The sequence below is a fragment of the Phyllostomus discolor genome, chromosome 13 (assembly GCF_004126475.2).
Source record: "Phyllostomus discolor isolate MPI-MPIP mPhyDis1 chromosome 13, mPhyDis1.pri.v3, whole genome shotgun sequence".
In the NCBI taxonomy this organism is placed as follows: domain Eukaryota; kingdom Metazoa; phylum Chordata; class Mammalia; order Chiroptera; family Phyllostomidae; genus Phyllostomus; species Phyllostomus discolor.
In genome coordinates, this window is record NC_040915.2 from 72,596,219 (window position 1) to 72,611,664 (window position 15,446).

The 15,446-nt window shown below is 39.4% G+C and overlaps 1 protein-coding gene across 1 annotated transcript; it reads right to left on the reverse strand.

The window, feature by feature from the left end:
* Positions 1-9,602: 9,602 nt before the first annotated feature.
* On the reverse strand, positions 9,603-12,271 carry LOC114509133 (olfactory receptor 6T1). Its single transcript, XM_028527264.2, has one exon. It carries the CDS (start codon positions 11,394-11,396, stop codon positions 10,434-10,436), a length of 963 nt encoding a protein of 320 aa, XP_028383065.1. The 5' UTR covers positions 11,397-12,271; the 3' UTR covers positions 9,603-10,433.
* Between the last annotated feature and the right edge of the window lie 3,175 nt (positions 12,272-15,446).

The window sequence follows — 15,446 nt, forward strand, 5'->3', positions numbered from 1 at the left end:
TTATTTACCCTATTGTATGTTTTTTCATTCTTTATCAAATATTAACTGACCACATAGGTGTGGGTTTATCTCTGGACCATCTATTCTGTTTCATTGGTCTATTATAGGAGACCGTTCTGCATGGCATGGACCCAGCTCCCAGTGGAAAGTGAGGTCTGATGCACAGGACCCACACTCATGGATAGGTTCGAGCAGCTAAGAACCACAAGGGCACTCACCATAACACTGTAAAAACACTCACAAACCCATCCCCATGGCACAACTCCAAATAGGTCTGGGCTTGGGAGAGAGAGCAAAGATTTTCCCTTTAATCAGCTTTAAAAACATCAACTAGTTACAGGACAGTTTACAAGCATTTCAGCAAATTCTTTTAAGTTGCTTCTTGCAGCCCCTTCAGTTTTGCCTTTTCTCTCTATCCACCTGCCTAAGGATTTGAAGGTGCAGGTGGAGAAAGGGCAAAATTGAGACTGGTTTTGTAATCATTGTGATTGCGGCAGGAGAAATTTCAGAAAAAGGTTCTTTTATTTGTTAAAAAATTTCTTTAAAGATTTCTGCGAATCCTCAACCATGGGGAACGGGCTCTCTAAGGAACAAGAGCAATGTTTTAAGCTAATTCAGCAACTTTTTAGGGCTGCTGAATGTTTCCCTGATAAGGGATCTTTAGACTTAGTTATTCAGGAAAAAGTTGGGCAGAGTTGAAATAACACCAGGTGGTGTGAAGTAAGATTCTAGGTTAGTGTCTCACTCCCTCCTTTAGAAGATTTAATTTGAAATTACTGGTTTCCTTGAATTTTGTTTTTGTTTTTGTTTTGAAAGGAATGGCTTAGTCTCAAAATATTTTGCTAAACCTCTGGTAAATAGAATAAGATCTCTAATGTTGTTACATCATAAGGATTCTACTCAGAAAGAATTTAAATTGATTGTTTAAAGAAAAAAAAGAATCTCACTTCCCTCAGACAGTAAAAAGCACAGGAAGAAAAGCAATGAGAAAATGTGTCTTTTAACCACTCTGAATCTTCCTCCTGAAGGCTCAGGGACTGCTTCGGTCCTGGGAACAAGCTGTGCTAAGATTAGTATCACCCTCTCTCTTCTCCAGCTTCCCTAAAGTTGTCAAGGGCACTAAATAATGAGACAGCTCACTTTGAGCACACTCAAAGAATGCAGTAATCAATAAGAATTAACAAAAAATAAGTGAATGTATTTTCCAGTGGAGAAAAACCTGTTTCTGAAAGTTATGAATGTGTACATAAATTTGTCAATCTAAAGCATGCTGTAAGTGGGATGGGGGTGTGATGTGTTAGAGAAATATTAAGAATTCTCCTTGTTTATACCAGGGCTGTGACCCTTTATTGTAGAAATGAAATATAGGTGTACTGTCTCCCGGGGAGAACTTGCCCTTCTCCATGGAAGACTACGTACCATTTTTTAACTCAGTACCTGTAAAAACGGATTGTTTCCTTGGGGAAGAATTGGCTATTCTCCTGGAGGGAACAGTTAGTCAATTGAATCACAAAAGGCCCTAGGCACGTAACCACTTTTGTCTACAACATATTTGAGTAGAGCACCCCGTCTCCTCCTCCCCCTCCTGCCCATCTTTCCCACTTTCCATGAAAACTCTAAACCTAGGAACTACCAGGTCCTGAGAACAACAGGGCAATTAACTTGCTGCTTAAACTCATTGCAGTTTGCAGAAACAGCAGGGGACCTGTGTTTCCCAGCTAAGCAACTTATTAAAGAATGTCCTGATTGCCAAGCCCTTAACAAGGCACCCCCATCTACAGGAGTTAATCCTTGAGGACTAAGTTCTCGAATAATTTGGCAAACAGATGTCACTCATTATGCTCCCTTTGGAAAATTCAAATATGTTCATATTTCTATTGATACTTACTTTGGTGCCCTACATGCATCTGCTTTAACAGGAGAATCTGCTAAAATATATAAGCCCATTGGTTTGAAGTCTTCAGTTATTTAGGACAGCCTCAGCAAATTGAAACTGATAGTGGCACTGGATACCTTGCCTATTCTACTCAGGTTTTTCTTCAGCATTGGAATATTCAACATAAAGCCTTACAATCCAACTGGTCAGGCAATTGTAGAATGGGTTCATCACACTTTTAAAAATCTTCTTAAAAACAAAAGAGGGGGAGTCATAGTCATGATTCCTCCCCCCAAAATTTGATTATGTTAGCCATGTTTACATATAATTTTCTAAATTGTGATGAATCACTTTGTACTCCAATTGAGAAATATTTTCAGAAGAAAGAGCCAAAGTCATCTTATCCTCAGGTTTTATATAGAGATCCGCTGGGAGGTGGATCTTGGCAGGGCCCTGTAGATCTCTTAACATGGGGAAGAGGGTATGCATGTGTTTCCATCCCTACAGGTCCTGCCTGGCTACCAGCCAAAAGAGTAAAGCCTTATCATGAGCGAAATAGATACCAAGCTCCGCTACCTGGAGGTGAGAACTGATCAACTAGCAGGCCAAATGGCCCAGCTGACCCTGAACAACCAGAAGGAAAACAGATACCAGCACCATCACTCACAGGCCTGGGTTGCCAATGGAGGAGGAAGGGGCCTGCCCCAATGACAGGGGCCGAGTCTCAAGTGCCACCCACAGAGGGCAGGCAACAATCTCCCAGTGACCCATAATGTTCTCTTTAGGCATGTCCCCACCACATGGGGAGACATCAAGGTTCTTAATGCTCGAGCAAAGGCCTTACTGAACAAAAAGTATTCTAGACCCTCCACAATAATCTATAATAGCCGAACCGTAAAAACTGGTTCAATGGACTGAATTTACAAGTTTAGATCATGGCAGCTCTTGGATGCCTCCTGTCTTAATCCTTATTTGTGCTTTAAGATGCATATGGAGGTTGTTTGCTCGATTGCATTTGGGAACAGCAAATAGTAGGTTTCAAAGGCTTAACAACTACAATTGCATTCACAAACAAAAAACGGGGAGAGATGATGTTGGGAACTGCCTGGCCTGGTTTCAGAAGCTATAACCCCCTCATGGTTAAGGCTGAATGAAAGACCTTGGGATCCTAAGCCACTAAGGAGACGAAGCTTGTTCCCCTGGCAGGAGCACCACCTCTGCCTATTTTCAACCTGCCTGGCCCCCAGCGCATGATCGGTTAGCCAATGATGGGTAAGATTCCCCAAGGGATGGAATCTAAGACAGGCACAATCACGAGGAGGCCCTCAGGGAAGGACTTGGGGGGCTATAGAAAAAGGGGGTGATGGACCTTCTTCTCTTGGCTTTGACATAGCCTGAGTCCTCATTCTGTCTGTGAGAAGTCTCCTAATTTCATGGCTGCCTTATTTCCCCTGCTTGACCTAAGCTTGAAACAATGCCAGAGGTGGGTGCCACCCTGTGCTGGAAAGGGCGGGTTCCCCAGGGTGATCAGGCCTAAGAAAGAATGCATAAAATTCTGTGAAACCTGCTTTGCTAAGAATACCCTCAATTTAAATGATAAGGGTCCAAGCATAGAATGAGTTTGTTTCCCCAAAGTTTTATGGCCCTTTAGCTATCTGACCCTAACTCAAAATAAGCCCTTATAGTTCTTTGAATGCTATGTATTGTTTGATCCTTAGTGCCTGACAATGATGGATGGGCTTAATCTGAGAATGTGGGTCTTTGGAACTGCTGGTTGCTTACTGATTATAATAACGTTCTGTGTACTTGGATGCATTTGCAAATTATTTTCCAAGGGTTGTGTGAGAGACCAGCAAGTAGCAAGCCTTGTGGGATCTATAGTGGTCCTAACTAAAAACAAGGGGGGAAATATAGGAGACCATTCTGTGTGGTATGGATCCAGCTCCCAGTGAAAAGCGAGGTCCTATACACAGGACCCATGCCCATGGATAGGTTCTCCTGTGGGGAATCAGACCTGAATTGTACCTAGGCTGCTTTGAGACTTGCTTTTTGTTAAAACTCCCTCACCCTGAATTGAGACAGCAAGTGCTTACTGTAACTTTCTAAAGTCTGTGCTAAACCTCTCCAGTATGGAGTGTAACCAGTTCAACCACTTTTCCCCTTGATCTGCAACATCCTTCTTTTTGAAATAATTAGTGGCATCCTCTCCTTTGTTTTCTGTAAAAGATAACCACCTAAAGAGAACCTGTACATAGTAAATGAGGACCATTATGTAATGTGCCCAGAAAAGCAATAAAAGCTTGTCAAGGCAAGGGTCAGTATGCTCTCCCCTTGAGAGAGTGGCCATGCCATCTCTTTTCCTCCACAGAACTTGGTAGTCCATGTGAATTTGTCTCACATCTCATCCACAATGCCATGGACACTGCTTGCTTGAATCAGTCTATATATGTCATTTTTGTGCCAGTATCATGCTGTTTTGATTACTAGTTCTTGTAGTTTTATATCAGGTCACATGATACTTTCAACTGTGTTCTACACTCTTAAGATTGCTAAGGTTATTTGAATTTTTTTGTGGTTCCATATATAAGTTTGGATCATTTCTTCTAGTTCTGTAACATATACCATTAGGCTTTTGACAGAAATTGCATTAAATCTTTATATTGCTTTGGGTAGTATAGATCCAATGATGTTAAGTTTTCCTATCCATGAACATGGTATATGCTTTGATTTATTTATATCTTTTTTGATTTGTTTCTTCAGTGTGTTATAACTTTCTAAACATAGGTCTTTTACCTGCTTGGTTAAATTTATTCCTAGGTATTTTATTTTTGATGCAATTATAAATGGTATTATTTTATAGTTTTCCTTTCTGAGAGCTCATTATTGATGAATAAAAATTCAACCAATTTCTGAATGTTAATTTTGTATCCTGCTACATTACTGAATTAATTAATCAGTTACAGTAGGTTTTGGTGGACTCACGTGTTCTCTGTATACTCTATCATGGCATCTGCAAACAATGAGAGTTTTACTTCTACCTTTTCAGCTTGGATGCCTTCTATTTCTTCTTCTTGTCTGATTACAGTCTTTAGGACTTCTAGCACTATGTTGAATAAGAGTGGTGACTGTGGACATCCTTGGCTTGTTCCTAATCTTAAATAAAACACTTTTAATGTTTCCCCACTGAATATGATATTAGCTGTAGGTTTGTCATATATGGTCTTTATTATGTTGTGGTATGTTTCCTGCGTACCTTTCTTTTGTGAGAGATTTTGTCATAAAAGGGTGCTGGATATTGTCAAATACTTTTTCTGCATTTATTGATATCATCATGTGATTTTAATTCTTCATTTTATTTATGTGGTGTATCACATTAATTGATTTGCAAATATATCAATCTTGCATCCCCAAAATAATTCTCACTTGATCAAGGTATATGATTCTTATAATGTATTGTTTGGTTCAGTTTGGTAATATTTCATTGAGTATTTTTGCCTTTATGTTGATTAGAGTTATTGGCATAATGTCTTTATTTTTGGTGTAATGTTGTTACATGGTTTTGAATTAGGATAATGCTGGCTTCCTAAAATGAGCTTTGTAATTTTCCTTCTTTATGAAGTTTTTGGAATAGTTTGACCAGGAGGGTATTCCTTCTTGTCTTTTTTTTTTAAGATTTTATTTATTTATTTTTTAGAGAGGGAGGGGAATGGAGAAAGAGAGAGAGAAAGAAACATCAATGTGCGGTTGCTGGGGGCCGTGGTCTGCAACCCAGGCGTGTGCCCTGACTTCTCGAACCCGAGACACTTTGATTCGAAGCCCGCGCTCAATCCACTGAGCTATGCCAGCTGGGGCCTCCTTCTTATCTTAATATTAGTAAAATTCGCCCATGAAGATGTTCAGTCCAGGACTTTTGTTTTCTGGGAGTTTTTGTTATTACTGCCTTGATTTCATTATTTATTATCAGTCTGTTCAGATTTTCAGCTTTTTTAAAATTTAGTTGTGGAAGATTGTGTCTTTACGTTGTGTCTTATGTTCTGAGGTGGTTCTCTTATACCAGCATACATGTTCAGGCAAAACTATGTTTACAGTTGCGAGTACACAAAACACAGAGTTTGTTCTTGTATTTTATGTATTATTGTGTTATTTTTATACAAACAACTCTAAACCTGTTTTGCTTTACCCTGTTTGTTTTCTTATCCATTTAGCTACCCTTTTGTGTCTTTTGTGGTTCCACATAAAAGTTTAGAGCATTAAAGTCATTTACATTGAAAGTGATTATTGAGAGGTATGTATTTCTTGCCACTTTGTTCTCTCTAACTATGTTTCTGTTTTTTTTTTTCTTCTTCATAATGAAAATTCCTTAACATTTATTTTAATGTTGGTTTGGTCATAATGAATGCCTTTTAGCTTTTTCTTGTCTAGGTAGCTTTTAATTTCTTTTTCAATTTTAAATGAAAGCCTTGCTGGGTAAAGTAGTCTTGGTTGCCAGCCTTTGGCATTCATCACTTTGAATATTTTGTGTTAATTTTTTCTGGCCTGAAATGTTTATGTTGAAAAATCAGCTCATAGTCTTATAGGAGTTCCTGTGTAGGTAACTACCTGTCTTTCTTTTGCTGCTTTTAAGATTCTTTCTTTGTTTTTTACCTTTGTCATTTTGATTATGATGTGTCTTAGTGTGTGCCCCTTTGCACTCATCTTGTTTGGGACTATGTAGGCTTCCTGAACCTGTGTGTCTTTTTTTTTTTTTAATTGTTGTTCTGTTACAGTTGTCCCCATTTTCTCCCATTGCTCTCATCAGCCATGCCCAACCCCCACTACCAAAGACAATTCCCTCCCCATTGTCCTTGTCCATGGTCTTTTGTACATGTTCCTCTTCTTTCCACCACTATTCTCCTCTCATCTCCCCTCTGGTCCCTGTCAGTTAGTTCTTTATTTCCATGTTTCTGGTTGTTTTTTGCTCATTTGCTTATTTTGTTGATTAGGTTCCACTTACAGGTGAGATCACATGGTATTTGTCTTTCGCTGCCTGGCTTATTTTACTTAACATAAAAATCTTCATAATCTTGTGTGTCTTTTTGTTTCACCATGTTAGGGAAGTCTTCAGCCATTATTTCTTCAAATAGGCTCTCTATTCCTTGCTCTCTCTCTCCCTCTCTCTCTCTCTCTCTCTCTTTTTTGGTACCCCTATGATGAGGATGTTGTTATACTTCATGCTGTGCCAGAAGTTCCTTAGACTACCCTTATTTTTCTTTTTAACTTTTTGTTTTGCTGCTGTGATTGTGTGTGTTTTTTCTTTTGAAGCATAATTTTAAATTGATGATTTAGTCCTTTGCTTTATTTAGCCTGCTGTTGACTACATCTAGTGTATTGTTTATTGCAGGTATTGCAGTCTTCATTTCTGACAGGTTCCTTTTTAAGATTTCAATGTCCTTTTTATGCTGTTGATGTTATCAATGTTATCACTAAGTTTCCTGAGCATCCTTATAGCCAGTATCATGAACTTTGTACTTAGTAGCTTGCTTGCCTCCATTTTATTTAGTTCTTTTTTTTGGGGGGGGGGGTGGATTTCTCCTGTTCTTTCATTTGAGGTTTCCTTGTCTCATTATTTTGACTGTTTCTCCATATTTGTTTCTGTGTATTACTTTGATATGCTATACCTTGAATGGTGGTCTTATGTAGTATGTGTCTTGTGGTGCTTGGAGGCAGTTTTTCTGATTGCTTAAACTAGGAATGTCTTTTTTGTGTGTTGTGTGAGCCTTCCTGTTGTATTTGAGTTTTGATTATTGTTGGCCCATTGGTAGGGGTGTCCCTCTGGCTGGCTATGAAGGTTGACCCTGAGAGCAATGTATGAGTTGCTGTGTGAGGGCTTGCCCACCAAGCTGAATTCACCCCAACAAGGTCTAGTGTCTTCCAAGATCTCCCTTTTTGTGTATAGCTTGTCGAGCTAATTGGGTTGTGCTCTGATGTGGTCCAAACCAAGGGTTGCGTTGGTGCTGGTGCCTCTTGGAAGGTCATCCAGTGTAGAGTAATGCCAGGCACTGCCAGCCATGGGCCCTGGGCTACATATTTTGAGCTTACAAAGAAATCCACACTTTGTGGCTATCTCTGATGGGCCTGGTTGTGCATGGGATGGACCTATTTGCATACCAAGACCAGTTTCTAACATCACCATGCTCAAAGGTAGGTCAGCAAAGGCACAAGGCTCCCTGAGATTTGCCCTCACCTGTTAGCTGCCTGTTAGACTTGGTTTCTGAAAGAGCTTTTGTTGGTAAATGAGTTACATGAGGGAGGCTTTCAGTGAGTCACCTGGAATAGGCGAGTGGTGTCCACCAGATTGATAAGAGATTCAAATTGGGCATCAATGCTGGGTTAGATGCCACTTGGCCACAGTCTCTGGGTACACCGAGTTTAGCTGCCACTTGCTGTGTGCCCATGGACCTTTGTGTTTGGGCAGGGTCTCAATGATTCACCAGGGTGACACCAACAGTGTTCATCAGGCCCAAAGAGACCAAGATTTGGCCAGATGATAGTAGGACTCTGTACAGAAAGGTTGGCATTGGTCTCTTTGTGTCTTTTGTTCTGAGGTGGGTCTCCTTTAGACAGCATATATATGGGGTTTGTTATATTATTCATTTAGCTACCCCATGTCTTTTGATTAGAGCATTTGATCCATTTACATTTAAAGTAATTATTGATAGGTGCATATTTATTATTTGTAATTATTTTTTTAAAGCAGTCTTTTAAAAATTTTTAGTGATACTAGATTGGTGGTATTGAACTCCTTTAGCATTTTCTTGTCTGGGAAGCTCTTTATTTCACTTGCCTTCAATTTTGTTTATTTGTTTGTTTGTTTATCTTTTTTTCTTTTTTGTTGAATCCCTTCACACCCGCCCCCACCCCTGCCAGGCTCCCAATCCCCTACCCTGTTTGACAGCTGTCAGCCTTCTGTTTATGTATGAGTCTTTACCCTTCGCAACAGTATGAATGGACCTGGAGAGGAGATCTACCTGATACATAAAACAAGTAAAGAGAAGCAGCCAAAATGAGACAATGTAACATGTTTCAAATAAAAGAACACAATAAATTCTCAGTAAAATAAATAAATGAAATGAAGGCAAACAAGCTACCAGATGCAGAATTCAAAACAATGGTTATAAATATGCTCAAAGAACTTGATGAGAACTTTAACAAAGTGATAGCAGCATAAAAATGACAGAGTCAGAAATGAAGAACACAGAATGACAATGAAGAGTACACTAACAAATTCAACAACAGATTAGATGAAGCAGAGGACTGAATCAGGAATTTGGAACACATAAAACATAAAGCATGTAACAACCAATTAAAGCAGCAACAAAAAAAATATTAATGATAATAGTCTAAGAGACATGTGGAACAACATCAAGCATAACAACACCCACATCATAGAGATACCAAAATGGGAAGAAAGAAAGCAAGGGATTGAGAACATACTTGAAGAAATAATGACTGAAAACTTCCCTAACCTGGCGAAAGAAAAAGGCAAAGAAGTCCAGGAAGCACAGAGAGTCCCAAACAAGATAAACTCAGAGAGGCCCATACCAAGACACATTATTATTAAGATAGCAAAAGTTAAAGACAAACAGAAAATCTGAACAACAGCAAGAGGAAGACAGTTAGTTACCTACAAAAGAGCTCCCATAAGACTGTCAGCAGACTTTTTAACAGAAACATTTCAGGCCAAAGGGATTGGTGCGAAATATGCAAAGTGAAGAAAAGGAAGGACCTTCAACAAAGACCACTCTATCCAGAAAGTCTGTCATTTAAAATCAAAGGTGAATCTAACTCTGTTTTGCTTGTTTGTTCATTTGGTTTGGGTTATATGTTTAATTGAGTCTCTTACTCTCCTCCCATCTATTCCTAGACCAAGTTTTCACCTCAGAGGCTTAATCATCTCACCCCTGGCCACTATGAATACCAAGATCATCTACTAACTACCAACTCAGACTCTACCTGTATTTCTTTTCAGGAGTATACCAAATCTGGAGTTCCATCTATGTCACATGGAAACTAAGGATGCTTGGAAAGCTGATGTCTCAGCCCATTCTTTGTCTCACCATCCCATTTCTTTTAGATAATTTGATGTGGCCACCTGTCAGATTGTTTTGTGGACAGACTGTGGGGCTAGCTCATTCACAAGAGGCTAACTGTAAACTAGGAAGAGGCCTTCTGCTCTGGGCTTTCCCCTCAGTTTACCCTCAGAGGCAGTGTAGTAATGGAATATGGAGACATACCTCTGATCATCTGTTCCCTCTGCTTGAGTATTCCTTTGTTTCCTCTTAGTATCTCCTCTTTTTTTCCCTGTGTGACCAGTATTTCCTTTAGTTAAAACCCTTTGTTCTAGTGAGTTTCTCAGGCCTAAATCTTGATGTGTTAAGGGGTTATAAAGGGAAATAAAAAAATCCTTTTTTCTCAGCTAACAGCCAAATATAGCTACTATTATCTTGATAAATAGCTCAAAATACATTTAAAAATCAAATAAAATTTTAATTTTGCAACTTAGTAGGAATATTTCCTTTCACATGTGGCCCTCAGATTTTCTCCCACCCATGGGCTTGTGCCACCTCAGTGCATCTCTCAGGGCCTGCTTCACCTTATCATTGCGGAGACTGAAGATGAATGGATTTAGGAGGGGTGTGATGATACAGCTCAAGACTGAGGCTCCTTTGTTGAGCAGCATGGATTGAGACTCTGACAAACGAATGTAGAGAAAAATGGAGCTGCCATAGACAGTGATCACCACTGTAAGGTGGGAGGCACAAGTGGAGAATGCTTTCTTCCGCTCGGCAGCTGTGGGGGCCCTGAGGACAGTGGCAAGGATGCAGGCATAGGAGACTGAGGTCAGTGCCAGTGAGCCCAATAATACTGATGTGGAGAGCACAAAAGCCACCAGCTCCAGCAGGCGAGTGTCCCCACAGGAGAGCCTTAGCAAGGGCCAACTGTCGCAAAAGAAGTGGTCAATGCCATTGGGGCCACAGAAAGGTAAGCTAGCCATGAGGATGGTAGGGCAAAGGACCCAGAGGAATCCAGCTAGCCAGGAGGCCAGCACTAGCTGGGAACAGACACGACCACTCATCAGGATCTCGTAGTGGAGTGGTCGGCAGATTGCCAGGTAACGGTCCAGAGACATGACAGCTAAGAGGAAGAAGTCAGTGGTTCCTAGGAGGAAGTAGAAGTAGGACTGGATGATGCAACTGGCAAATGAGATAGAGCAATCCCCTGTGAGGATGATGACAAGCATCTTGGGAACCACAACAGACACGAGCAACAGCTCCAGGAAGGACAGGTTCCTCAGGAAGAAGTACATCTGTGTGTGTAGGCGTCGGTCCATCCAGCTGAGCCCAATAATCAGTAGGTTGCCTGTGGCTGTTACAATATAGGTCACCATCAACCCCAGGAACAGCAGGGACTGCAGGACATGGCTACTGGGGAAACCCAGAAGGACAAACACTGTTACCTGAGTCCAGTTTTCAGGATTCATTTCCAGTCACCTGAAAATAAAATAAAATAAAATAAAATAAAATAAAATAAAAATTTTTAATGGGGTCCATAATCACCAATCATCATTTAATCAATGAAATAATAAGCACCCAACACTTTCTTATATTCTGAGAATATATTAATCTATTTTTGTGCCTGCAAATGACTTACAAGGAGTAATCTTACAACATGATAATAACAAGCAGTATACCAAAAATAACATAGATAATGGATAATATTGAATATCAAATACGTGTAAGGAAATTTATATGCACTATCTCCCCTTGCTGCTACCCTTAAGGGTAGCATTTCTGTTCTTATAGATAAAGGAAGAATGACTGAAGAAGTAAAGAACTCTTCTATGATTAAATAGGGAGCAAGTGGTACAGGCAGGATTTCATGCCAGCCTCTGTGGCTCCTATACTCACACTGCATCCCCTGCTCCGTGTAGGCTGGGTACCACACGAGCAGTGTGGCCTTAGGGGAACACAGAAGCATGAGGGGTTGGAGAAGACCTTGCAGAATAAATGCACTGTGGGCAAAATTGTTATAAGTATCAAGAACTCTCCATGTTTGTGGCCTTTCTGTGTTCTGGCTTAGCTTAAACTAAGAGTAAAAATCTGGGGTGTTGAATCTTTAAGATTTTATTTTTCTTAATCAGCCAGTGAGCCAGTTGGGACTGGACTGTGCAGAGGTCTAGACCTGTCATACGGTGTTGTTGTTTTTTTATCAAGACTTCCTTTTACAGAGTACAAGAGATTCTTGTTCCTAGGGTAATATTTCCTAGCCTCCTCTCAATGTCAGCTCTCCCAGTATTCTTATGGCATGATTATGGAGAGTGGGAGGAAATGTTATGAAAAGAGACAGGATACATTGACTTGCTTCTGCATCTTTTGTCTTCATTTGGAGATATGTTCATTTTCCTTGGAGCTTTTGGCATCTCATGAAATTCATTTATAAATTTTGAAGTATTGAATTTCACTAGGTATCTTGTTTCTAAAATCCCTTTCTCAAATTCAGCGCCAAATATTCAGAATTACAAAGATCCTACCTGTCAATTAGTGAAAATGTTGGAAACCATTCTAAGACAAAAGAATGCCAATGGTCATCAAGCTACTTTGTTTAATTGACAGGAAATGCAGTGTTGAGAACTTTGATGAAGTGTAATCTAGGCTCATGTATTACTCCAGACTTTCAGCATGAAAGATGGGATATGCGTGTAATTTTTCAATTCTGTGTGAAGACACCTTTGCAAATACTATCAGCAAATATTCCAGAGGTCAGAAATCCTGGTTCTAAGGCCGAAGGAGATAGGCAATCAGGATACGCCCTGCTTTAGTCCATTTTAGCAGGAATATGTCCTGAGATTTAAGTAGCTGTCTGAAAATAAAGCTTTAATCTGCAAGATATGTCCAAAATCAAAGAAATACCTCAGTAGATAAATCCAGAAAAGGGTGCTAGAGCACTATTTCAGGATAATATAATCATCTTATTGTATTTACTTATTTTTTAAAAAAGATTTTATTTATTTTTAGAGAGAGAAGAAAGGAGGAAAAGAAGGAGGGAAACATCTATGTGAGAGAGAAATGTCAATTGGTTGCCTCTCGTACGGTCCCAGTGGGGGATCTGGCCAGTGCTCCATCCACTGAGCCACACCAGCTAGGGCAGGATAACATAATCATTTTAAATAAAGGAAATATGTTAACTGTGTCCCTTTACAAAGTATTCGGTAAGTATTATAATTTAAAGTATCTTAAAAAGCCTACCTGTCAAGCATTCAATATTACCCTAAGCTACTGTTATAAAATACACACTAACGTCTGTTACTGAGTATTCCATGGGCAGTTCACCTGAATAATTTGTTACAAGCTCCCAAGTAACTTTTTTAGTTGTCTAGCTGTCTCTTTTATTACTCTAGATAATAACAATATAATCCTTGTGTATACATGTTTAAAATTTTGTCACTTTTAATCTCAAAATAATCTTGTTGACTGGCCTATTTGATGTCTAGGAAGACTTGTCTAAAGCCACATGGTCAGAAATTGTTAATGTTGTTCGAAATGATTTCTCATTCCTATGCATTTTGCACTAAAAATACAGCTTGGCCAAGGGAATTAGATCTTTGAGGGACACACACATACACATTTTTTATGTGATCTACACAATGACTTAATTTACACAACAAAATAGCTATTATTTTTGTCTACTTTACAGTTGAGCCAACTGAAGCACAGCAAGTTTAAAAAACCTCCGAGGGAGAATTAAGATGCATGCTTATGCTTGCCTGACTGTGGCACTAGGAAATATGATTATTTGAATTTGAAACTTAAATGTACCAGGGGAAGAAAGGGCATTGATTTGGAATGCCACATATTATAATGACCTGTAATAATACAACTATCATTTATTGAGTAGTTACAATGTGCCAGGAACTTTTTATTCATTTCATTGTTAAATTTCTTAGCAACTATACAAGGTAAATGTTACTTTCATTGTATAGGTAAGGGAATTGAGTTAGAGATATTAAGGACTCATATCTAGTGAGTAGTGAAGTTAGAGATCGGAATTATAGAAAGTAACTTCAGAACCCCCACTTTTAACTACTTAGCCATAATGTCTTAGATGAGCGTGTCTGTGACTACACATTGTGATATCAATTTTCAAGTGATACCTTACTTTATTTCCTAGTGATAGAAATTCTGCATGTGAAAGTCAATGCAGTAGTTTGCAGCTGTGATCCTGAAAAAATGAAACTCCGCTCAGGATGTGTGCTAGACTGGGTCTTATGCCCATGGCCCTCAGCTCCTCCTTCAGAGCATGGAAGGCAGGTGTTCTGGCCCATCACCAGTCCCCACCCCCGAAGTAGAACTACCTTACTTGAACACACTAAAGAAACTTATTCTGCAAATTTTATCACAGGGAATGCAGGTCTCTATCATGCAGAAAGTGAAGTATTCTACTGGAATTGGTCTAGACATAGAATCACAGATACTATCTACCTATTTTATCAATCCCAGTAAGTGTTCTCTCTTGGCATTACACATTTGGCTTAGGATCCCAAATCTGCCTGGAATCGACGAAGCCCTCCTATCTCCCTTCTAGAAGATGGGATGCTCCTGCCAGGCCTTATCTTTGACTTGTGCTTATCAGACCTTTTCTAGTTCTTTTCATCCACATGAGGCATTTGGTTTGTAAATTGCTCCTGGGCCAGCCGAGGTGCGTTCCTATGCAAGTTCAGTCCCTGAAGCCTCCTCACCTCTCATGCAGTGCTCCTCTCATGGTCCTCCTGGCCAGACCCTTCTCATTCTACTAGGAACACACTGGTTTGCTTTGCTTCTCTTTTCCTCTTTTAGAGATACACTCCCAACATCTTGAAGTTTCACTAAATTTTATACTATATTAATTTGTTGACTGGCCTATTTGAGGTCTAGGAAGACTTGTCTAAAGCCACACAGTCAGAAATTGTTAATGTTGTTCAAATTGTTAGTGTTGTTTGAATGTTGTTAATTATTTCCTAAGAGCATGCATTGGAATTGTTTAGTTTGCTTCTTGAAAACATGGAACATTCTCTGGGGTTAGGGCTAAGGAATATATAATATAAATTTTTAAACAATTTATCTAGGTTATTTTTAATTAACTTAAAGTTTGCAAAGTGTTGGATTTAGGAAGAAAAAAAGCATACTGGGCAGGTTGGAATATGGTTAGGAAAAATGACTGAAGCATAAAAAAGGGCTAGGTTGTAGGCAGGATACAGAAGAACCCAGATATGAGAGGTCTAGTTTTCTAAACTACAAATGTCACCAACTTTTTAATGTGGTGTTAGAGCTAACTTTACATCTGACCCAGAGCAACAATAAATCCAGGCTCCTGAATTCTCATAACACCCTGATGCCTGCTGTTTCAAGTTCCAATATGCCCATAGATATACAGAGATTAGTTTTCTTAGGTGAGATTAGATTAAATTGTGGGCATTTACTACGTGTCAGGTACTAGGTACTAGACATACAGAGTTGAATAAACTGCTGGTAGCGTAGTAAGGGTTAGATATATG

Bases quoted from the DNA above. Each gene is read 5' to 3' on its own strand.
- LOC114509133 (XM_028527264.2), bottom strand. From the start codon at position 11,396: ATGAATCCTGAAAACTGGACTCAGGTAACAGTGTTTGTCCTTCTGGGT.